Raw genomic sequence first — 23,383 nt, 5'->3', positions numbered from 1 at the left:
TGGAACACTTTTAAGAGGGGGACATTGGGGGAAGGGGGAGGGTTGGGGGGTTCTGAACGCCGCAATACCGCAAAAAATTCGGCAAATACCGCAATACCGCAGAAAAAAAAAAATCGCTAAATACCGCAATACTTCAATGCCGAGTGGAAACGCTATGTCATACCACAATCACTACTCTGTATGTTAACGTTTGGAGCAAATAAAACGGAAATAACAATTAAGAATTTGTTAATGAATGTTAGATCAGTGGAAAGAAAGGTATGCTGTCGTGTTGCAAATGCCTTTTTGAGTAGAACGGAGCTAATTTGGCCCATATCCAGCCTGAGAATCTCCAAAATGTCTAAAAACTGGGTTTTTGGCAAAAAGATCTGGGAGTCAACGGATTAACATGAGAGCTAAGTTTCTTTGGGAATGTCCAACGGGAAACTGGAAAAGGCTCGGAAAACGCTGGAGGACTTGGAGGATAATTTTAATACCGTGCAAAATGCTGAATGAAAACTGCATCCCACAGGTTCGGAGAACACCGCGATACCGCACTTCGAGATTAAAATTACCGAAATACCGCAGAAAAAATTGTCCAATACCGTATTACTGCAAACCTTTATGTCCGCCTCTTTTAAATTTGCCGAATAAGTGGGCACTCGAACCCACGAAAAAGTTAGGTTGTGTTACAAAATCTCGATATAAAAAAACATTATGCTAAAATATTAATATATCATTATACAGGGAAAGTCGGATAATGAAGTAAAAATATGTGCTAAAAGATAAATAGGGGATGTTGAAAACATAAAAAGCATGCCAAAAATTTGATCAGTTAAGAGCTTTCGCACGAACGGAGTTAGGTCTCATTATTGCCTTTAGACCTTTTCCTTAAATTCCTCTTTCTCTGAAATCCCGAAATATTTGAAGAAAAAAAAAACATAACGTTTTTACCTTTACTAAGGCCTACTTATATGCAAAAGTAAGGCTAATTTTATTTTTTAAGTCTTACCGCACCATATATGACTTTAGTAGACATTTACTCTTAAATTGCAGTGCAAATCTGCTTTATTGTGCTTTCAGTGTTTTGTTATACAGTGAACCTTCTTTTTACCTCCCGACCGCCCCTCGATAGAAGAACGTCTGATTTCAAGATATTATCGATTGAGTGTGCATTACATAAAAATGCGTGACATCTTACTTTGTAATGTGACATCTTACGAAGACGTTTGTATAGCAGCTCCTAATTCGTCATACACAGTCAGTAAGCAATATTTAGACTATTAGTAGTCTCTCTTTCGCTTAGTCCCTCGTGTGCGACGCGAAAGAAAACCGTAAGAAAAAACTGGCCGCGCGAGAGAAGCGGAAGATGGATTACTCGTAATCTAATAGCTGCAACTGAGTTTTGGACTAAGTACAGATCCCTATAGATGTCTTAGGCTTACACTTAAGACAACGCGCAAGTCAAAAATCCGAGTTGAATTCAGTATCCAGAGTCCATAGATTTAGAAAGAGACCTGGGTTCAAGTTTTCCAGAAAGTTAACTCATATACTTTACAGTAAGGTGCTTGTAAATTTCGTCACCATTTGTTTCATGTGTTTGGACGAAACGTAAGCCGTTACACTTCAAAACAGCGTGTTTAAAAGGTAGAAGAAATAACAAAAAAGCCCTAGCTAATTATCTGTCAAAAACAAACAAAGTTGATTAGATTTGGGAAGATTGAGGCAGATCACAAATTGTGCATCGTCGAAGAATCGGTTAAATTGATTGAATTAAAATACGTAACTGCTTGGATCCTATGACGTCATATCAGTAAAAACAGGAGATGAACAACATAAAAACCGCTGCCACAAACACAAGGCTGCATGAGGCCAGTTTGTCACAGGAGCTCGAGATCTCCTCACAGACTGGCTCTTTCTTCAACGGAGTATTGATGACTGGCCTGGAGACCAATTTCTTCCAATAATCCTAAGAAGCAGGAGACAAAAGATTATAAAAGGTGCCCATATTCTAGGCCCACTGTGGTGAGAGTTAAGGCTCTGGAAACTTGGTATGTTTCCAGCAGCCAAGTTCACCGCTCACTGCACGTTGTCACATGGATTCACGCTGGCCGATACTGGAATTCCCTTCGGAAGATGACCCTTGATGCAGTTCAGGTTTTTAGAAACACTAGGATAACTCCATGGTAATAGATATCCAACAGTAGCAATTAACTAATGAAAGAATGAAAGATGCGAATGCAACCATAACACTAATGGAAAAATGACCTGAAAAAATTTCAGGCTCTGAACGGGATTCGAACACACGACCTTTCATTCTTTCACTAGGATACTGACAACTTGTTTTACACAAATTTACACGAATTGCGTGCTGCCAAGTGATCTCATAATTTCTCTGTTTCGGTTGATAGGGATGGAGAATAAGTAAGCCTTAAATTCTGAAAGCAAGAAGCAGTGCACAATTGAACAGGAATTGCTGCTAAGGTCAGTATCTCATAACTCTCTCTCATAACTTTGATTCTAGGCTCGCGACTACCAGCCGCTGGACGGGAAAGGAGCCCGCGCTCCTTCCCCGATGCCTCTTCTCAAACTGGACTCGAGACAGCGGCGGAAAACGAGCCTATACTTTGATCCTAATTCAATACTCACCGGTAAGCAATAGGCGTAAACGTCGTCCGTGTCTTGATAACTTTTACGTAGTTCAGAGATCAACTTATCTGTCCATTTTTCTGAAGGGTTCGGGAAACTAAGAAGGAACGATGATAGAGAGGTACAGTCAAGGAATTAATGATCATAGAATTACCCGAAATATCTCAAAAAATGGCTTCAAACTGTAGAAGAAATATAAAGAAACACAGCGGAAGGTCCAAAAAGGGGCAAGCCGGGACGAGCAATACTGTACACAATAAACGCGAACTGCATTTGGCTAAGCTGGATAAGCATCGGCCTTACTGTAATTTTTTTTCAAGTTTATCTCAATTTGTATGAAAATGGCATTTACGAGGCTAGAAATTCATCCTTGTTTACTATGTGGCCTTAATTTTGCCGCTGATAAAGACTGTTGCTCTGCCAAATTATAGTTGGCAGCTGGAGAATAAACTTATGATAAACAAATTAAATGGTCAAAAAAAAGCATTGATCTGATGGGGGTAAATTGAACTCTTCTAATGGAAAATGGAAAATAAAACATGGCAAACCATTTTCTTTCTGCTGAGTGGACATGGAAAAGTGTGGTCGCTTTATATATCAAATGCCGTTTTTCATGGCACAAACTTACTCCACATGTTTTTTATCAGAAAACTTTTCCCAGGCAGGCTCGTAATTTGACAAACATCCTGTTAATTTCATTTTCGGGTAGTAAGCGAGGAAAGAGAGGCACATTTCGTTATCTGTACCAAGACCACCCTGAAAAATATATGTAAACAATTAATTCGATATTACACTGCTGCTAACTGTGTCAAATTATTCGCGGCACTTATTGTAAGAAACAAGCATAGACTGCGTAGAGTTTGGTTGGTCTCGTTGCCCACTCCCAGAGCATTCCATTAATTGTGTTCACGTAGTGTAACGCAATCCTAATTGCGTTCTCGAGGAACGAGAGAACTGTACAAGCCCGCGAATGATCCCGACCCGCAAATGATCCCGTAACCGCAAATGATCCCAAACTTGTACCGCAAATGATCGCAGGACCGAAAATGATCCTCAAATTGTACTGTAAATGATCCCGGACCGAAAATGCTCGCCTCGCCATAAAATTTGAAAATGTGAGGACTCAGGAACTTGGGCAGTGGATTTAAAATATTAATTTATGCAATGGCTTCTTTTTATTACTGTGAAACTCAGAAAACCATCAACATTTGGATTTGATTCCAAAAGGTTAATTTGGTACTGAACCAATCATAATAAAGTTCAGGACACGCAAACTGTTGACCTGTTTGAGTTTTTTTTTTTTCTCATCAAACGTTTTGGCACTTCCATAGATAGATATTGTTAGAAGAAAATAGTCAATGAGTTCACTTTTTAGTTTTTCACGGCAAAACATTACTGATCTAGATGCCGGTCTAGATGGGAAATCTAGACCGCTTTCAATATCGATTTTAACCAATGAAATTCGTGAATTCGGTAGCACTCAGTCCTTGTGAGACACAGCCGTATAATAAGGGAGAATAATGCCCTAAAATTGGCCAATCAATGCAATCAGAGCGCGCGTTATATCGCCGGGCTACAAACACAAGCCATATAATAAGAATACTTAAACTGAGACGGCTGGCCTGAAAAGAGTAATACGAACAAAGGTTTAAAACACGGACAACAGAAATTTTTATGTGGTCCAAGTGACATACTCCCATGCAAAGTTAACCTCTCTTATCGGATCCTGGTTATCTGTCCACTGTATATCCTCCTCTGTCACTATTATTTGCTCATTTTATATTGTTTGGAAATGAAACCTTTCTTTCTTTCGGTCACAGCCATTTCATGTTTTCATTGTTTTTTTAGAGTAGCAACTGGTAAATTAAAATAAAGTAAGGGAAAGTATCCAACTCTACATACATTTGTCTGGTTTGCTCCTGTCCGGTATTTACAGACTGTTGTTAAGGAATCTCCCTGTCAAAAAAATATCAAAAACAGGAATAAAGTGACAGGATATCACGTACTGCAAATTCATGTGTATTTTGTGACAACCTTCAGTTATTCTTTCTTACCGGTAAGACTGTTACCTCCCTCCTGAGAGAATGGTACTCCTTCGATCAAAGAAAAAAGAAAGGAGATAGTTCAGAACAAAGCTCACCTCAAAACCTTTCGCCACCATGGGGCCGTGTCTCTGCATACATCCATAACTTTTAAAAATACAAGCTTAATCAATTTTACATGTAGTACAATTCTATGCCCAATTAGCCTACGTACCAAGCGTTCCAGTTCGAGGAAAGTTATGATTTTCTCACCTTAATTTGTGTTTGTACCGACTCACCTGAAAGTTGAAGTCATAATGGTCGTCCCTGCCGATCTCTGGAAGTTCCACTCCCTTTCTCACATGTCGAACATATACCCCACGACCTTATTTAAAAAAGGATAAATAAATTCAAGCATACCCTCATATATATAGTTGTAATATTTTCCAGAATTGTTTGTGGATTAGTTAAGCAATAGAGCACTTTTTCCGTGTTTACATAGCCTGATCTAAACCAGTGACGAGGAGGGTTGGGAAATTTGAGACAATGCATAACTTTCGAGAATTCTCCCAACCCTCCAGTGTTTAGATGAGGCTATGTAAATACGGAAAAAGTGCTCTATTGCTTTTATAAAATAATTCTCAAAAATATTCGCTAATCTAAAACGTCACAATCGTGTTTACATACTCTCATCTATAATGGACAATTTATAATGGTAACTGAACTGAGTGGAGTGCAATTTGGTCTGAAATCATACGAGTGATTTAAAAATTGAACGGGTGCACAGCACTAGTTCGATTTGAAATCACAAGTATGATTTCATAGCAAAATTGCACGACACGAAGTTCAATTGCCACTTTATTAGATCCATTTTGAAATCGCACAATTTTATCACCTTAAATTTTAGATTTTTGGTGCATTGTTCCAGTAGCCGGTTTGTTAAAAAAAGCAGAACCAGAAACGCCTTTACGTCCATTTAGTATGCAAAACGATGTCATGTGACGAAAACGCATTCGAGCATGACAAGGAAACAAGCAGTTCTGAATTCAAAACGAAAATATTCTACTTTAGGTACAAAAGTTCAGTTCTCGTCGCCTGAATCAATGATGGAAGGCCTTCCTTTCCTCTATGGTTGAGGCTGAGACTTTCATTGTCTTTAGAGAAGGAATTTGAAGGTGCATCCTGTGTAATTCTGCGATTGATTTCTTTTGAGTTGTGAAACTCCCTCGAATGCACGATGTCCAGTAGATAGTACGTTTTTTTTTTCTTTTAAACACTGTTTAATGGCATGATTTTAAGGGAATCCAGCTCGTTACCATCTCCGTTTCTTTTTGTGACCTTGGCGTAGGACTCAATACTCAGGACCTTGTCAAGTTCTTACGGCGCCATTTGTTTCAAGATATTTCAAAGATGGCGGGACTGGCACCGGCTTCGTAAGACGTTCGTTCATTCATTGTTTTGTGCACTGGGGCGTATTTTGACTATGTTTATTCACAGCGACAGAGTTGAGCTTTTTTGTTGCTTCATTTGAAACTACCGCAAACCTGGAAACGTCTACCTTCTTGAGATGGCTCTGAATTTGTTGTTGTGTGGTTTTCGTTTGTTTACGTTTTACTGGACTCGGTATCATACGGATCTTGAGCAGATGTTGAAGAAAAATCGTCAAAATATTCGTCAAAATGGCCACTGAAAGTTGGAAACTTCCATTAAGGTAGGTCTTCAGCCTGAAGGAGCTCATAATCGTCATTCAGAAACTGTAACTAATTAAAGTGGTCAATTTTTTTGGAAAAAAACTACAGTAACAACAAAGTTTTGGCAATAGCGGGTACGTGTAGTTGCAAAATTCTCCACACAATGGCTTTTTGCCTTTCATTTTCCTCAAATTTTATTGACTACTTTAAACTAATCTTGAAATCTGATTGGTTGTTTTGTTTTACTGTCCCATTTTCATTGGTTGAGAAAAAGATGCGATTTAGAGCAAAAAATAGTGTGATTCGTGAATAAATCGCACCACTGAGAGCCAATCAGATTGCAAGGATAACCAGTGATTTCAAAATTGATTTAATAAATAATGGTAATAGGACTGAGTGGAGTCCAATTCGGTCTGTAATCATACGAGTGATTAACAAAATCGGACGACCGCGAAGCGGGAGTCCGATTTATTAATCACGAGTATGATTACTTACTGAATTGGACTCCACTCAGTCCTATTACCATTATATCATAACGATTACAATTTCCCACAAAAGTAAAAGTTTGATTTGATAAAGAGGTTTTTATTGTCATTTTAAATATCATAATTATAAAATATGGAGAACAGCTCGCAAAATGGCTGTCAAGTCTCTTTCAAAACATTTACCAGAGACTATAGTGGTAACTATAGTGATTGCAATCAATGTTTTGATCGGTGGATTTAGTGGAGAGGACTTAAAATGATTGGCTCATATAACTGTCCGATTACAGGTGTCCGATTACAGCCAACTGTCCGATTACACTGTCCGATTACAACTTTGCAGGTTAATTAGAGCAAAATACAGCAGTTTATGCACCAATCACATTTGAAGAAATTGTAATTGTTATGATTAATGGAGTAATCGTGCTCGTTATTTCAAATCGGCCTCGCGCCCGTCGTTCGTCCCCTTTTAAAATTACTCCAGCGATTACTCACTGAATCGTGCGACACGCAGTCCAATTACTATTACTTATCATTCATTCAGACAGTAAGATTATGGTCTACTAGCGCTAGTTCTTGCCTCTAACCTGTCAAGTGAGTGTGAAGACCAATGGCAAATATCCGGATTCCTCCACCTGGCAGTGTTGACCCTTTTAGACCCTGTGAAATAAAACTGATGTCATGGCAGGGTAAAGTCCGTGTCGGGCCGAGTGGCCCATACAACTAGCCCGTGCTTAGTCCGGTTTCTGTAGCACTATGCGACTACGAGTATTTCTACTCCTCCCTCGATGAGATGGGTTAGTCCGTCGCAGGGTTATCCCCAGCATCTAATCCGCCAGTACCCATTTGAACACCTGGGCCGGTTTGTTCAAAACCCGATTAAGCTAAGCCAGGATTAACAAGAATTTTAACTTCAGTTTGATAATTTTTGGGTGAGGTTTTCAATTTATATTGTCTGTCCTTCAGTTTTGAGTTTGAATAATCTCAAATTACACAAAACATAAGCAGTGAAAAACATTTTTGTCCAAGAAAAAATTATACTTCGGTTAACTTTTAATCCTGGAATGGCGTTAATCTCCCTTTTAACAACTCGGTCCAGGGGTGGAAAGGGGCACGGTGAGGGAAACGCGTGTCTTGCCCAAGAGCACAACTCAATTTCCTCGACCAACACTCGAATCTCCACACTCAAAAATCCGTCAAGGTTAAAGCAAATGAAATCATGACCGTGACGGTGTTTGGACATCTGATCATAATTAGAATAGATTTTTACTCTTTTATTTCTCCGTTTTCTCTTTAGTTTTAGTTTCGATTGAGGAGATGGATCAAACATTCAGTCAAGACAGTGTTTGACTACATTTCCAAACACGTCAAAGTCTGTCAAAAAATACTCCACTGTGCATCGTATTTTCAACTCTCTTCACGGGGTTTGGAGTTGTGGTCAAACACGGTCTTTCGTGTATGATAAATCACTTCCAGCTCGCTAATTATCAGACCACCAACAAAAATGTCAGGCAATAATATTAAATAGCTCTTAGTATGTAGTTCATACGAGCAAAATCCCCAACGTGATTAGATCATGCTACAGTGTTCACGCATTCCATTGAGCCCAGTAAAAATGAGACAGGCAGCTTCAGCTTTATTATGCCGCATGCTTGGGAATTTCGCATACTAAAACACTATTTCATGAATAGGGAAGAGATTGACGCCTTTCAACTGTGATTCCTTCTTAGCTATTTTCATGATCAAAGCTTGCATTTCTGTTGGTTTCCGGGATTCAAAGAAACAACTACAAAAACAACATCATTAACAACAACTACAACAGAGGTAGAGGAAAACGCTAAAACCTTTTCCAACATCCCCGTCTCGTACACCCAGATATCGAAATAATGCATGCCAATCAGTTAACCAGCGGCAGCAATCGAATCGTTTACCACAAAATGTAGAAAATAACTGAAGCTAAACACGGAAACAAACCTCAGCAGTGCATTCTTCAACGCAATAGCCCTCCGTTATCCAGTTATCTTGATAGGGTGGGATGACAAGGGATCCCGGCACATTCAATCCAACTGTTAACATAGCAGCCTGGTACTTTCTAAGTTGGCTTGTGTAGTGAAAACGTAAACCAGAACTGTCGATGATACCTGGAACGAAAAGAGTAAATGATTATTTTATAGTCAGGGCCATGGAGCGTATTTTGAACGGTGACAGGAACTGAAAAGGCCCGTAGCAACCCGCTATGCTCTACGATTTTAAGATGCGTGCCGGCCAACAGGCGACCAAATTATTCAACGCTCGCTCAGCAAAAAGATTTGTCGCGACAGCAAAGCGCTTAAAACATTTTTACTCCGCAAACGTTACCTGCTTTGTTTTCATAGTTATCGTAGTGGATTTCCAAGACTGCAATCTTTGGGCTGTCGTGCTCTCCAATGGATAATCCCACGTGCTCAGGATAATAGAACGACTGTGAATCAGGTAAGTGATATCATTAGAACAAGCGTACATCTGAGACAACATAAGGGAAGACTGCCAAGATAAGTGTCTGGGTTGACAGAGACATACAGCCGATATGCCGCCTTGGTTTACAGCGTTAAGTTCTTTGATACTGGGCATCCATGTTATAGTCAATTGACATGCACTCGTCAAAATAAGGTACTCGATGACCACTATCACGTGACCATATCGAGGGATCAAGTTTAGAGCTTAACGAGATCACGTGTATTTTAAAGTTGACCGCTGACGAAGAGCTGGTTTCCGATTGGATCGCGGACTCATGTCAGGTCAACTTATTGTAACAGGGCTAGGTTGATCGGAAACCGGTTAACGTTAACCCAGGATTAAAAGCTAACCAAAGTAAATATTTTTCGTGTATAAAAATGCTTTTCACTGTTTTTGTTTTGGGAAGTTTGAAATTATTCAAATTTAAAACAAAAGGCCAAACAATATAAACAGAAAATCTAACCCAAAGTTACAAAACTCAAATCAAAATTCTCGCTTATCCTGGATTAGCTTAATCGGGCTTTGAACAAACTGGCCCAGGAGCTCCGCTTTTTAGCTAATATATTATGGATGATCATGTGCACAACACTTTGTAACCAATACCGCTCCTCCAACTGCCCAGGCCACAATCACAGTAGGCCCGGCACAATCCTCTACCGCAGGCGGCATGTCTGGAGAATCCAGTGTGCCTTCATAGCTTAGGTTACTCCTCGGGAAATCATCGCTGCACTCATAAAGAACCATGTGGTGTACAACCCCCTCGTTACCTTCCTGAATTATAGGATCAATCTGAAATGGGAAACAAATTAAAATTAAAGTAGGCAAGTCTACTCTCGCGTTAGGGAACAATTGGGATCGACCAGAAAAAGTGCCTTGCTTGATGGACGTGTCCACTGCAACGGTATCAAATTAACGATTTATTAAAAGAAAAATGTTTAGAGAATAACGAAATTACCAACTCACAACGTGACCGGCTCTCAGTCGGCTCCGGCGGATAGCTTAATTGGTAGAGCACTGCACCAGTATCGCAGACGTCACGGGTTCGAATCCCGTGCAAGCCTGAACATGAATCGTTTCAGGCTTTAATTTCACAACTGCTTAAGTTGTTTGTATAATGGCGAGTCTGGGATGACCAATCACGTCTTCGTATCATTTTTCTTCACAGTTCAAATACATGATCTTTCATTCACTTTTGCATCCTTTCCTTTTCTTCTAACCAACTATTTTTGCGACGCTAATTACAGCTAAGAGTCGTTAAGAGGGGTTAAGTATCAAAAGCACTATCAGTAAACTAATCAGGAGTCTAATTGCTATAGCTGAAAGTAAGTCGCCATACCCGAATGATGTCATTTCTCCTCTGGAATTCTGGAAACTCGAACACACGGTAATAGTAAGTGGTTCTTTTAGTCGGTAAAGCTGTCTACGAGAGATAAAGAAAAAAAGAAAGGCTAAATGTTAGGAAAAAAAGAAAAGAAAGCGCATGATAAAAGCAGTGTTTCTATAAATCCGTAAAACAGCCAACGTAGCAAGCGTTCCCCGATTATTAAGGCACGCAAAGTCGCGCACAACCCTTGAAGGCGAGAGAAATGTAATCTTCTATGGGAAAAACAAAGGTGGTGATTGGCACGTTAAATTTACACATACTTTTTAGCACACGAAAACCTTAACAACGCTCAAAAAACTTACAAAAACGTCTAAAATTTTCAAACCTAGCATATACAACATGATAAGCACAGGGACAGTTATTGCAAAATTATGGCTATCCCTGTATGAGGTTCGTATTTCATGGCGGTAAAATGTACCGCCGCCATATTTTTCCTCCGGAGGAAATATCCTCGCTTGCCCCAATTTTCAAGCGGCCAAAATGCCACAGTTGAAAAGTCTAATCTGCACGGAAAGACCCGGGATCACCTCAATAGACACAATAACTAGCCATCTGATTGCGCACGGCAAGCAATGAGAATTTAATTTTGGGAAACCGCAATGAAAACTGAGAAGTTTCATTGAAGTTACCTGACGCTATTCTCTAAAAGAATTTAAAAACAGTTTCTTCATAGGAACACTCGGAGGGTTGAAAGAAGCCCAGAAAGTCAATAGAAACGGCATTTGCAACAGCTAGCGCTTATCTTCTCAATTAGGCATTTTTGATTTTCCCAAGCTCCCACTAATGTTTTTGTAACTCGAATGAAACACGTACGAAAAATGCATTCGAACTTTCCGTTGCGTTGCCATAAAGAACTGAACGCCCCTGTTGATGAGCTTATGTACTCTTGCGATATCCGAAATCGTTTTCTCAGCACAAATCAAGCAAGCGGCTGGCTGTTTTCGTCTCAACAATTTTACCTTGTTATTAGTAAAGTTGAAAGTCTTGGTGTCATCAGGTAGTTTGGGGATATTGTCTATAGTATTGAGCAGGAATACACTTCTAGCTCCTCTACTTTTGAAATCGTGTGGTGGAATGCTGTCTTCAGAGGAAGGGTCGTCTGGATGAAATGCGTAGATGAGTTTAGTTGTTCCTTCCTGTAGAAAAACAAAAATATCACAAAAGAGTAATTACTGGCGACCAGTTGATTGCTTAGTGTATTATATATATACGATGTTATGCCAGCCTTGCAATAGTCTTCGACTTATCATCGTTTTACTTTTCGGGTTTAGCTGGGTAGATCTCCTGTGAGATCCAACGTTCAATCAAGCAGGATCTTCGTTCACGGCTTTGCAGTTTATCAGTAGCTTCAATGAATCGGTACACGGGCAAATATTTACCTGAACTCCGTTGTCCTCGGGATCGCAAGTTTCAAACTTTCGTTTAAACGTCATTGTAGTTTTGCCACCACTCTCCAGCAGAGATATTAGCTCATAGTTCTGCTGAGAATCTATCTGGGGTGTCATGTGACCATCCGCATGACGGTCCTGCAAAAGATCAGTGATCTCTTGCAGAATTAGTCTGAGAGCAGTCGTCAGCTTGCATACATTTTGAGTAAAAAGATTAATAGCCTCTTTACTGTCTCTCTATCAAATTGGTATACATATATGTCAAACTCGCGTGGAGAAGCAGGGGAAATTTCAAGTCTTAAGGTAATTCCTCTGAAATAAAAGTGACAATAGATTTTTGTTCAACCTTTGTCCACTGAATATTTGTCATATGATAACTTCAATTTTGAAATAAAAAAGGGGGGCGCCCATGCTCATTAAGGAGCAGTGAGGCATTGAAAATGCCCCATTTTGGCATTATTCAATGCTTATTATAAAAACGCATTCCCAGTAATTGTAAAATCTTTGTGAGCCCAGACTCATAAGAAAACGCATTAAACTACAGTCAATACATTGTGTCGGACACAAATAAACATTTTAAGTTTGATTCAGACAGAAAGCTAAATCCTTGATTAAAAAATTGAACCAAATTTCTTGACGTGGTTACCGACTGCAAGATAGAAAAGACCACAGTGTATCTGCTATTTTTCTTATTTATTCAATTTTCAGCAATAGAAATTAGAGAGAAAAGACTCAGTCTTTTCTCACGCGAAGCTTATGATTAGTTGATTACAATGACTGGAAAAAAAATTGGGGTGCCCGTGCTCGTTGGTGAGCTAGAGCTATTTTTCAACTGAAAGAGTTCAATATCAAGGCAAATCCGTCGTGTTTTCAATATGCGCTGCACGAGCGCACGCTAATGACGCCATAAATTATGCGCAGTAAGGATGCGCAATGCAAATGTGAGGAATGACCTTAAAGACGTTCGCGCTAATTGTTTCTGCGCATACTGCGCACGCAAATTCACACGCCGCGTCATGCATCGAGCGCGGTAAGGCGTTGCCTGGATTTAACGATCTTGGACGTTCGGCGACCCCCATTTTTCTTTTAATGGATCATTTTCTCTACCGATTTTCTACGTTTAGCGAAAAAATGAAGAAAATCTATCGAAAAGAAGTTAGAAGTTTTTGCAAAATGCACCATCGAATTCCGTTCTTTTTTGCTCTTCGTTTATCTGTACGGCGATTTCAAATGCCTCTTAACTTCAAGGGTTAAGTTTTGTGAAAACGTTGGCAACATTTGCAATTATTAATGCAACTGATTCACTTATACAAAATGTTACTAGGATAGTTTGTCTCCGTTGATTCATCCTTGATATTTTGAGCTAAAAGCCCTGGAAGACTGATTCACTTGCGCCATGTTTTCAAAATCAGACTAGTTTTCCACATGCTTTATCTCTGAAACAAAGTCCATAAGTCATAATCTGTCCGTAGTAGAAGTTTGAAGAAAATCTATCGAGTAGAACATTTTCGCGCAAACGTCCTTAAAAGTGCGTCCATGAGAAAACCAGGCAGGAGGTGATACAACTCGAATCACTGATTTCGCTCAAACTTGGTAAAAAAAAAAAGGGATTTGGTGAGTTAATGATTATGGCAAAAAATTAGGTCAAAATATTTCATTCCCTTTAAGTTAGGGAGATTCCCAAAAATGGTCATTTGTCACTAATTCACGCATATTAAATTAGCTGTCTTTGGTTTAGTATTTCTACAACAAGAAAAGCCATGTCAAAATGAAATTCACTGGATCATATTCTACAATTTTCAGTCTCAAAGCAAAGATATTGATTTGTAGGCAATTTGATTCCTCTCCGTGGCTCCATCTTAAGTAAGGTGCATATTTCGTGGAGTTTTGATCAATAACTTTTAATTGATGGCAAGTATCTGCAATAGGCAACAGCAAATACATCCAACATGGATAATAAGAGCAATCAATAAAGTTCTCACAATAACCATGACATGTTTTCAGACATGTTTACAAAGGTTTTTACGATTTATGGCCATTTCATGAACATCCACTGAATAAATAAATAAATAAATAAATAAATAAATAAACAAATAAATAATACTTTATTTATATAGCGGTATTTCTATCGCTATTTAATAGCGCTTTACAAAAGCCCTTTTTCTGTCTTAAACAAACTCGAAATCAACAAGAAATATCTTGCTAAGTATTTTCCTATCAATTTCCAATATAAATTCGGCGAAAAGAAGCACTTGAGAAATTTGTTTCAAATATTTTCAGAGCTATATTTTGTGGCATTCTCACAACATCAAAAAAAAAAATAATAAAATAAAATGAAATGCGACAGAAGAAGATTCAAAGCAAAAGTTCGTTTAACTTCGAGTTAGTATGATTTTAGGTGTAAAATACTGAAAGGAAGTACTACATGCAGGTCACTTGGACGCGATTTCGTGTTCTCTTTGATGGTTGGATAGCGAAATGTTCATTTGTTCGGTTGCTTCGAGCCGAGTTTTTTTCAGAGAATATCCATTGTCATCCCGCTTTCATCATCAGAGATTTATCATCAGGTTGTAGAGAAAGCTATTCAAAAGGCCGATCATAATCCAGGAAGAGCCATGACTAGTGCTTTAAAATACAGGTTCCTTTCAAAGCCCACCACAAAACATCCCGCCATCTTTGACGATATTACGCGGTAGAATTTGTGTTACCATACATGACGTACCTACCGAATTAAAGGGAGATGGCTAACTTTTCATCGTCTGTGTCAAAGACGGCAGAGTGCTTTGCGGTGCATTTTAAGGGGCCCATAATATGAAAGGAATAAAATATTTCGACCTAATCTTTTGCTATGATCATTTACTTACCAAAACCAACATTTGTGCCAAGTTTGAACGAAATCGGTGATTTGTGCTGTATCACCTCCTGCTTGGTTGTGCCTGCTTTTCTCATGGACACACTAGCTTTTAATAGCACTTCTCACTACTCTATTTTATACGTTGTGACCTGATATTAAATATTGATATTATTCTAGAGTCTGCTTTGTTTTGCGTAAACTAATGGAAGGGCTTCAATTTCCTGATGCAACAAAATGGAATTTCTAAATAGATGAATAATAATAATAATGATAAAAATAGTATCTTCTAAGATTTTACGTAATTGCTGAGCAAACTGCACAAATCATACTTAATTCCAGAACGAAATAGCTCTGAGCACATTAGTACTCTTTGACACTGCACATGCCCGGATAAGTTGTTCTCGAGACAAAAGTAACTCTCCCCTCCCCTTCTCATACGAGAGTGACAGGTAACTAAACAGAGTGCTTTTTTATGGATCTTCTGTTCTTTGTTGTGCTCTCAAATTTGCAGTAACTGCTGGTGATGCTTGCCGCGCATTAAACGGAGCCACAATAGACGCGTTAGACGGGAAAAAAAGGCAAAGGCTGTACAGTCTTGCTCGAGTTTGGGTATATTATTACATAATACTAAGAGAGTGTAATCCTGGCAATTCTACAGTGCAGTTACACTTTCACGATCGACTTTTTGGCTCAAAAGAGCTCTCGAAACGTTACTCGTTTCAATACTGACGAACTTTCCCTTACGGAAACCCCTCTAATATGGAAACTTCCCTCGATCCCGGCGAAACTCCGGCCTAAAAATCTCCATAAAGTACCTTCTATATGGATGGCTATTAATACGAACGAACCCTCTCTAACACGGACAACGGTTGCTAAATCTCGGTCATACAGAGGAACTTCCTAACCTATTACGCACAAACCGGTGATAACTGGATTTCATTGGGAAAATATAACTTAACTCGACTCAGTGAATTCTGAATGCAACAAGCCGTTAATGCAATGAGGCATGAAAAGAGAATTTACATTTTGATAATCGAAATACACGAATTATTTTTCTTCCTTCCTCGTGGTACTGATTTGCTACAAGAATATATTGGAAAAAAAGTTGTCGGTGTCTCTATCGAGTTTTAGTATAAATCTACCAGCGTTCTATCACGAATGCCGTTCCCTGATTCGCTATGCTACTCACTAGGTATTCTGTTGTAGATAGTGAGTAGAGTGGCAGTGTGCGGTTGTTAACAAAATGACGGCCGCTTCTTTGCGTTTACGGGGTGTCTGTGAGGGGATTTTGACAAAAATTTTTAACGACTAGTAGATATATCCTCAAACAATTAGGTTATTCGCTTTCGTGACATTTGACAAGGGCACAGCCCTAATCAAGCATCACACGATAGCAGTCGAAGGCGAACAATCTAATTGTTGAATAGAATATTTGCAACTAAAAGTTTGGGTAAACAGTTGACTGTTTTTCATGATCAAACTTAACGATTGTATTTCATCCAGAAGCTTATCTACGGTAGCCGATATGAACAACACAGAATCAGAAATCTCACAATACGGATACAAAAAGGGGCATAACATATAAAACAGAATCACAAAGCCCGCAACACTTTAAACACAAACACAAAACCAACAAACACGAACACAAAACGTCATTTTAAAACCAAACCAAGAACACGGATGTTACTAAAACGAGGAATGGGGAATGGGAAATGGAGAATGGGAATTGGAAAATGCGTAATGGGTAATGGGTAATGGGTAATGGGTAATGGGTAATGGGTAATGGGTAATGGGTAATGGGTAATGGGTAATGGGTAATGGGTAATGGGTAATGGGTAATGGGTAATGGGTAATGGGTAATGGGTAATGGGGAATGGGTAATGGGGAATGGGGAATGGGGAATGGGGAATGGGGAATGGGGAATGGGGAATGGAGAATGGGGAATGGGGAATGGGGAATGGGGAATGGGGAATGGGGAATGGGGAATGGGGAATGGGGAATGGGGAATGGGGAATGGGGAATGGGGAATGGAGAATGGGGAATGGGGAATGGGGAATGGGGAATGGGGAATGGGGAATGGGGAATGGGGAATGGGGAATGGGGAATAGGGAATGGAGAATGGGGAATGGGGATGGGGAATGGGGAATGGGGAATGGGGAATGGGAAATGGAGAATGGGGAATGGGGAATGGAGAATGGGGAATGGGGAATGGGGAATGGATAGTGGGGAATGGATAGTGGGGAATGGGGAATGGGGAATGGATAGTGGGGAATGGGGAATGGGGAATGGGGAATGGAGAATGGGAAATAGAGAATAGGGAATGGGGAATGGGGAATAGGAAATGGGGTCAAAATAAAAAATAGGTCAAAATAAAAATCAAAACCGGTCAATAGATAAAGTCCAGAATCTGGGAAATGAAAGAAGGTAAATATGCAAAGACTCTCGCAAAAAATCTTTTCACAATTTTTCTTATGCGAGATATGCGGAGAAATTTTGTACCCAAATTTATAGAGATTTATATGGAGATGCCATGCTGGCGCCCATCCATATGGGCACCAACATGTCGGCCGGAAACCAACAGAAACATCTGTCACTGAGTTTTGCAACAAAAGCGTGAATTTATCCCTCGAGAAACTCTAAAATATTAAAATAATACTTTTTCTAAGACATGAACTGTTCAGATAGCCAAGTTCCCCGAAATAAGTCACTTTTTTAACCATCATGACAGCTCTCTAGTCCGTCATGTAAATGCCGCGTCACGCAAAGGCTTAGAAATTCAAGGGTAGTGTATCACAAAACCAAGAACCCATTCGGAGCGAAAATTTGTATGAATATAAGTTTTCAGCTGCTCTTATACATCATTTAAGTAAAATCTCAAGATCAATCAATAGTTTTGTTATTCGAATTTTAGTGACGTCATGTGAAAACCAGCTATAGGAAATGGAGAATGGGGAATGGGAAACGGAGAATTGGTAACGGGGAATGGGGAATGGGAAATGGGAAATGGGAAATGGGAAATGGGAAATGGGCAATGGGCAATAGGAAATGGAGAATGGGGAATGGGAAATGGAGAATGGGGAATAGGAAATGGAGATTGGGAAATGGAGAATGGGAAATGGAAAATGGGGAATGAGGAATGGAGAATGTGGAATGGGGAATGGAGAATGTGGAATGGGGAATGGGGGAATGGGGAATGGAGAATGGGAAATGGAAAATGACGAATGGGTAATGGGGAATGGAAAATGATGAATGGGGAATGGGGAATAGGGAATGGAGAATGGGGAATGGGGAATGGGAAATGGAGAATGGGGAATGGGGAATGGGAAATGGGGAATAGAGAATGGGGAATGGGAAATGGGAAATCGTGAATGGGCAACGGGGAATGGGGATGGGGAATGGTAAATGAGGAATGGGGAATGGGGAATGGGAATTTGAAAATGGGCAAATTGAGTCTTTTTTTACATTAAGTTTAAGTGGAAAAAAAATTTCAGCGGCTATTACCGATATCTACGGTTTATTTTTTTTGCAACGGCGTGTAAGCCGATTAAATGACAAAGTTGCGTAAACAAACCCACTTGTAAGCCAATTTACTGCAGGAAGAAGAGGCTCAGGGTCAGTCCGTATAGTGAAAAACTGTGACCTCAGGCTTGAAAATACTGCCCGAGGCCGCAGGGCGAGGGCAGCATTTTCAAGACCTCGGTCACAGTTTTTCACTAAGTTTACCTCTCTGATTCTTGCTGTATTTTGTAGACAATTTCTGTGGAATACACGTAACGGATTTCCTCGCTATGTGCTACTCAATTTGCGCTCGAAAAAGTCTGATTTCGAGTAAATTGTTTTTGTACGTAATACAAAGTACTTCCAACTTTGCACGAAATTTCACACCGGAAAAACAATTTTGGAGAACTTAACTGGTGAACGAAATGGAACTAACATAAAGTAGTTCGAAATAAATCTGTTCTGTAGAGGAGGTGTAAGCCGATTAAATAACAAATTTGCGTAAACAAACCCACTTGTAAGCCAATTCACTGCAGGAAGAAAAGGCTCAGGGTCGGTCTGTATAGTGAAAACCCGTGACGTCAGGCTTGAAAATACTGTTCACCATGGAGATCGAGAATAACAGCAAGATCGCCTTTCTCGACACCTCAGTTTATAGAGAACCTGATGGCCGCCTTACCACCAGTGTCTACAGGAAACCTACACATACTGATCAGTACCTAGCGTATGATTCACACCACGACAGTCAGTAAAGCGCGGTATTGTGAAGTGTCTGTACGGACGGGCTAAACGTCTCGTGACCAAACCATCAGTAGCCGCTGGAGAGAAGAAACATCTGTCATCTGTACTTGTTTCTAACGGATATCCCTCCTCGTTTGTACAGAAGATCACAAAGACACGAACAACCCCAAGAAGAGAGCCCGTCGCGGAATTTAAATCCACCGCCGTTTTACCTTATGTCCGAGGAGTTTCGGAGTCTCTCCGCCGCTGCCTAGAACAACAAGGCATTCGCACCGTTTTCAAGTCCGACACGACACTTCGGTCACACTTAGTGCGACCCAAAGGACACCGTCAACCCGGCTAAACAAGATGGTGTTGTCTACAGGATTCCCTGTGAGTGCGGCAAAGTCTACATCGGAGAAACAGGGAGATCTATGCAGGAGAGAATCAAAGAACACGACAGGAATACACGACTCGCCCGTACCCAGACCGCCGCCGTTTCTGAACACACCCACGAGACCGGCCACTATCCTATTTGGAATGAGGTCAAGTTTATTGATCGAGATCCTCACTGGTACACACGTAGGGTCAAGGGAGCTATTCACATAAGACTTCACCCTAAAAACATCAACAGGGATAGTGGAATTGAAATTCCTGAAGCATGGATGCCCACGATCAAAAAACACAACAACAGGAGAACGGTACAACAGCGGACCACAGAGAGAACAGCTACTCGTCGGAACAATGGAACAATAGGAGGATCGAAATGCACCAATCACAGCCGACCTTTGTGAAGTATATATGAAATAATTCATATTTGAACTGCGGTAGTAGATGAAAGTGAAGTATGATCATCGCAGTAAATTTTCCAATTTAAGCAACTGGAAAGAAGAAGCCTGAAAAAAAAATCAGGGCTTCAACGGGATTCGAACCCGTGACCTCCGCGATACCGGTGCGATGCTCTACCAACTGAGCTATGAAGCCACACATTGAAAGCGAGGTCAATTAATTGAGTTCATATCTTCCCGTGAGTGAAATGATGTGAAGTATATATGAAATAATTCATACCGGTGCGCATACCGGTGCGCATACCGGTGCGCACCGGTATCGCGGAGGTCACGGGTTCGAATCCCGTTGAAGCCCTGATTTTTTTCAGGCTTCTTCTTTCCAGTTGCTTAAATTGGAAAATTTACTGCGATGATCATACTTCACTTTCATCTACCACCGCAGTTCAAATATGAATTATTTCATATATACTTCACATCATTTCACTCACGGGAAGATATGAACTCAATTAATTGACCTCGCTCCCAATGTGTGGCTTCATAGCTCAGTTGGTAGAGCATCGCACCGGTATCGCGGAGGTCATGGGTTCGAATCCCGTTGAAGCCCTGATTTTTTTCAGGCTTCTTCTTTCCAGTTGCTTAAATTGGAAAATTTACTGCGATGATCATACTTCACTTACAGCCGACCTTTGTGATATAAATGATACCGTGCAATCAGTCGACCTTATCGCCTGAAGAAGACTAGCAGTAAGCAGTCGAAACGTCGCGATCTACATCTAAAGTGACTACACCGTGTGACAAACGATAATGCACTTTATTATTAATATTGAAATAGTTTTGCATGATATCAGTCGACCGTAACCCGCTGTCAGCAGAAAACCTGCCTTGTCATCCTCGATAATTTAAATTTAATTAACAACAACAACTTTTATTTAAATACGTTGTACAGGCATATAAGTAACCTGCTTTGTACTAAGTACTATTATTCCAGACGGTAAGAACTTTTAATCCGGACGTCGTAGTGTATTGAGGTCACAGATAGGTCACAGATAGGTCACAGATAGGTCACAGATAGGTCACAGATAACGTTAAAATGTGGTAAGAACAATACAGTGACACACGAGGCGATAGCCGAGTGTATCTCTGAAGTTCTGATATTTCAAGAAACGAAAAGGAATGTTAATGACGTCATCTATGCGTGTGTCTTCTAATAGATCATAAGTACGAACCAATTAAAACGCGAAAATAGTTTGACTTATTATGTAATAAGGTTTCTGTGCATTTTACAGAGGAAAAGTTAGCACAAATGATTGTAAAGTTTCTTTTCGTAAACGATGTACTGTTTTGTTTTCTTTTGTCCACATATCGGTGAAAGAATCTCATATCGAAGGTCTTGAAAAGTCAAATGTAGACAAGGTTTTTAAAAGAAATAAATCCATCTGAGAGTTTCTTTCAAAGTATCCAGCGTCTTCACACCCCTTGAAATCTGGGCTCAGAACTTTTCTTTCTGAAGGAAGGCATTCCCGCTCGCACACTTTTCGTAATATATGGCGACGCAATTTATAATGTCGCGTACTTCGTTCGGTAGAACGCTATCACCGCTATTTGATGTGGCCATACTGGCCAAAATTAAACAAGCCAAAGCCGAAGGAAAAGGTCGAACGACTAAGAAACTAGAAGAGATCGGGTGGTCAAGATTACAGATGCACGCGTCAAAAAATGTCGAAAATAAACAGATTGGTCTCTCGACAGATGTCATTGATGTCAGAGGCCAACGTAAAAGCTTAAAGACCTCATACAGTCTGATATAGTCGAGCGATAATGAATATGTTTGACAAAACCTGGCACGGTACAGAGCCGTTACTATTCATTACTTGAAACCTGAAACAGAATTGAAATCCCGTACCCCGCTCTTTTCCCCTTCCCAATCTCGCATCCCAACCCCATAAAAACAAAAAATCCCGCTCCCGCTTGAAATTGAAATTTCCGCTTCCCAGCACTGTTTTCTGCTTAAATCCCGAATACCACCCCGAAAAAAAGCCAAATCCCGCATCCCACCGGCCAAAGCTATTGTGGACCCTGCCCGAACGTATTGAGTCACAGCAACCTTGTCCAAAGTTTACGTAACTCGACTTGTATTTTTGCAGTTTCTGCAAGAATCAGGCATTAACGTAACAGAGCAACCTACTGGAGCGTATCAAGCTAATTCGAAACTTTGAACGCGTTTGTTACCTTGAAGTAAGGTTTACCATCCTTTACCCAGCCGATCACAATATCAGCTCCTGCCATTCTGCCTTGCCCACTGGAGATTCCAAATCCGACCCATCCAGCTGTTTGGGCTTCCACCGTGAAATAAATTTCCTTGTTTGCAATGCTAATATTCCAATACAACTTCACTTTTTGGTCTTCATCCAGAGGAGAAAAGAACGAATCCCCCTGCTCAAGATCAGCTAAGGATTTTGCTAAACACATAGAAATCAACAAAACGTAAGCCAGTGTCTTCATGATCCCTTGTAATCAACTGAGGAGTAGAAGAGTAAAACGCCAAGCAAGCTACTCGTTGCAATTAAGTTGTTCTTGCGACTTGCACGCACTTTACAATAACTGTCACGAACGCACTGACGCAATACAGTATATCACTGATTTACATACAAATTTGAAGTGCTTCAGAGCGTGACCGCTGCGCAGGTATCTCGGTTCGCTTGCCACGCCATATACCTCTGTTTTCAGGTAATTTGTCTACTTCAGGGTCCTACAAGAGGCTATGCGTTAAAAAATTAAGTAACTATGAACGAAATGTTTTTATATATATATATTTTGTTTGCTTCGTTACGAATTATCGGATTTTCTGGCGTCGACCCTGCTTTTCCGGAGCTTGCGAAAATGACATAGTTGGATTGTGATATCACTGTCTTCTTTTAGTAATAACGTTTTCCTTTTTACAGTTCAGGTTAGAACAGCACTACACTACAGTAAGAGCCCTGTAGAGGTAAGCCAGTGTCTTCATGATCCCTTGTAATCAACTGAAGAGCTGAAGAGTAAAACGCCAACTAAGCTACTTGTTGCAATTAAGTTGCTCTTACAGCTTGCACGCTCTTTACAAGATCTCTCACGATCTGACGCAATATACCACATTTACATAGAAATTTGAAGTGCTTCAGGACGTGACCCCCTGCACGGGTGTCTCGGTTCGCTTGCTACGCCGTGTGCCTCTGTTTTTAAGTTATTTGTCTACTTCAGGGTCCTATAAGAAGCTATGCGTTAAAACATTTAATAGATATGAACGAAATGGTTTCTTTTTTTAAAAAATTTATATTTGCTTTGTTGCGAATTATCGCATTTTCTGGGGTAGGCCCTGCTGTTCCCGGCGGAGCTTGCGAAAATGACGTCATAGTTGGATTGTGATGTTACTGTCTTCTTTTAGTAATAAAGTTTG

The 23,383-nt window shown here is 40.1% G+C and overlaps 1 protein-coding gene across 1 annotated transcript; it reads right to left on the bottom strand.

Annotated features, from left to right (window-relative positions):
• Positions 1 to 934: 934 nt before the first annotated feature.
• LOC145465234 (DBH-like monooxygenase protein 1) lies at positions 935 to 22,535 on the bottom strand. The gene is made up of 14 exons (XM_081449008.1): positions 22,180 to 22,535; positions 12,082 to 12,228; positions 11,662 to 11,838; positions 10,655 to 10,738; positions 9,922 to 10,107; positions 9,181 to 9,283; positions 8,797 to 8,963; positions 7,410 to 7,482; positions 4,949 to 5,034; positions 4,683 to 4,721; positions 4,531 to 4,584; positions 3,257 to 3,384; positions 2,629 to 2,725; positions 935 to 1,948 (listed from the first exon to the last, which is right to left on the bottom strand). Exons 1-14 carry the CDS (start codon positions 22,450 to 22,452, stop codon positions 1,790 to 1,792), a joined length of 1,773 nt encoding a protein of 590 aa, XP_081305134.1. The 5' UTR covers positions 22,453 to 22,535; the 3' UTR covers positions 935 to 1,789.
• Positions 22,536 to 23,383: the final 848 nt, after the last annotated feature.

This window comes from Orbicella franksi, chromosome 13, assembly GCF_964199315.1.
Source record: "Orbicella franksi chromosome 13, jaOrbFran1.1, whole genome shotgun sequence".
NCBI lineage: Eukaryota > Metazoa > Cnidaria > Anthozoa > Scleractinia > Merulinidae > Orbicella > Orbicella franksi.
Note: the sequence above shows the minus strand (reverse complement) of the source record. Positions and strands in the feature narration are given on the sequence as shown.

What these genes read in the sequence shown, in the direction of transcription:
- LOC145465234 (XM_081449008.1), bottom strand. Translation starts at nt 22,452, where the DNA reads ATGAAGACACTGGCTTACGTTTTGTTGATTTCTATGTGTTTAGCAAAA. An exon ending in CCTGGGCAGTTGGAGGAGCG is followed by an intron (nt 9,284 to 9,921) that starts GTATTGGTTACA and finishes CCTGATTCACAG; the next exon opens with TCGTTCTATTATCCTGAGCA. An exon ending in TTTACGCCTATTGCTTACCG is followed by an intron (nt 1,949 to 2,628) that starts GTGAGTATTGAA and finishes CCTGCTTCTTAG; the next exon opens with GATTATTGGAAGAAATTGGT.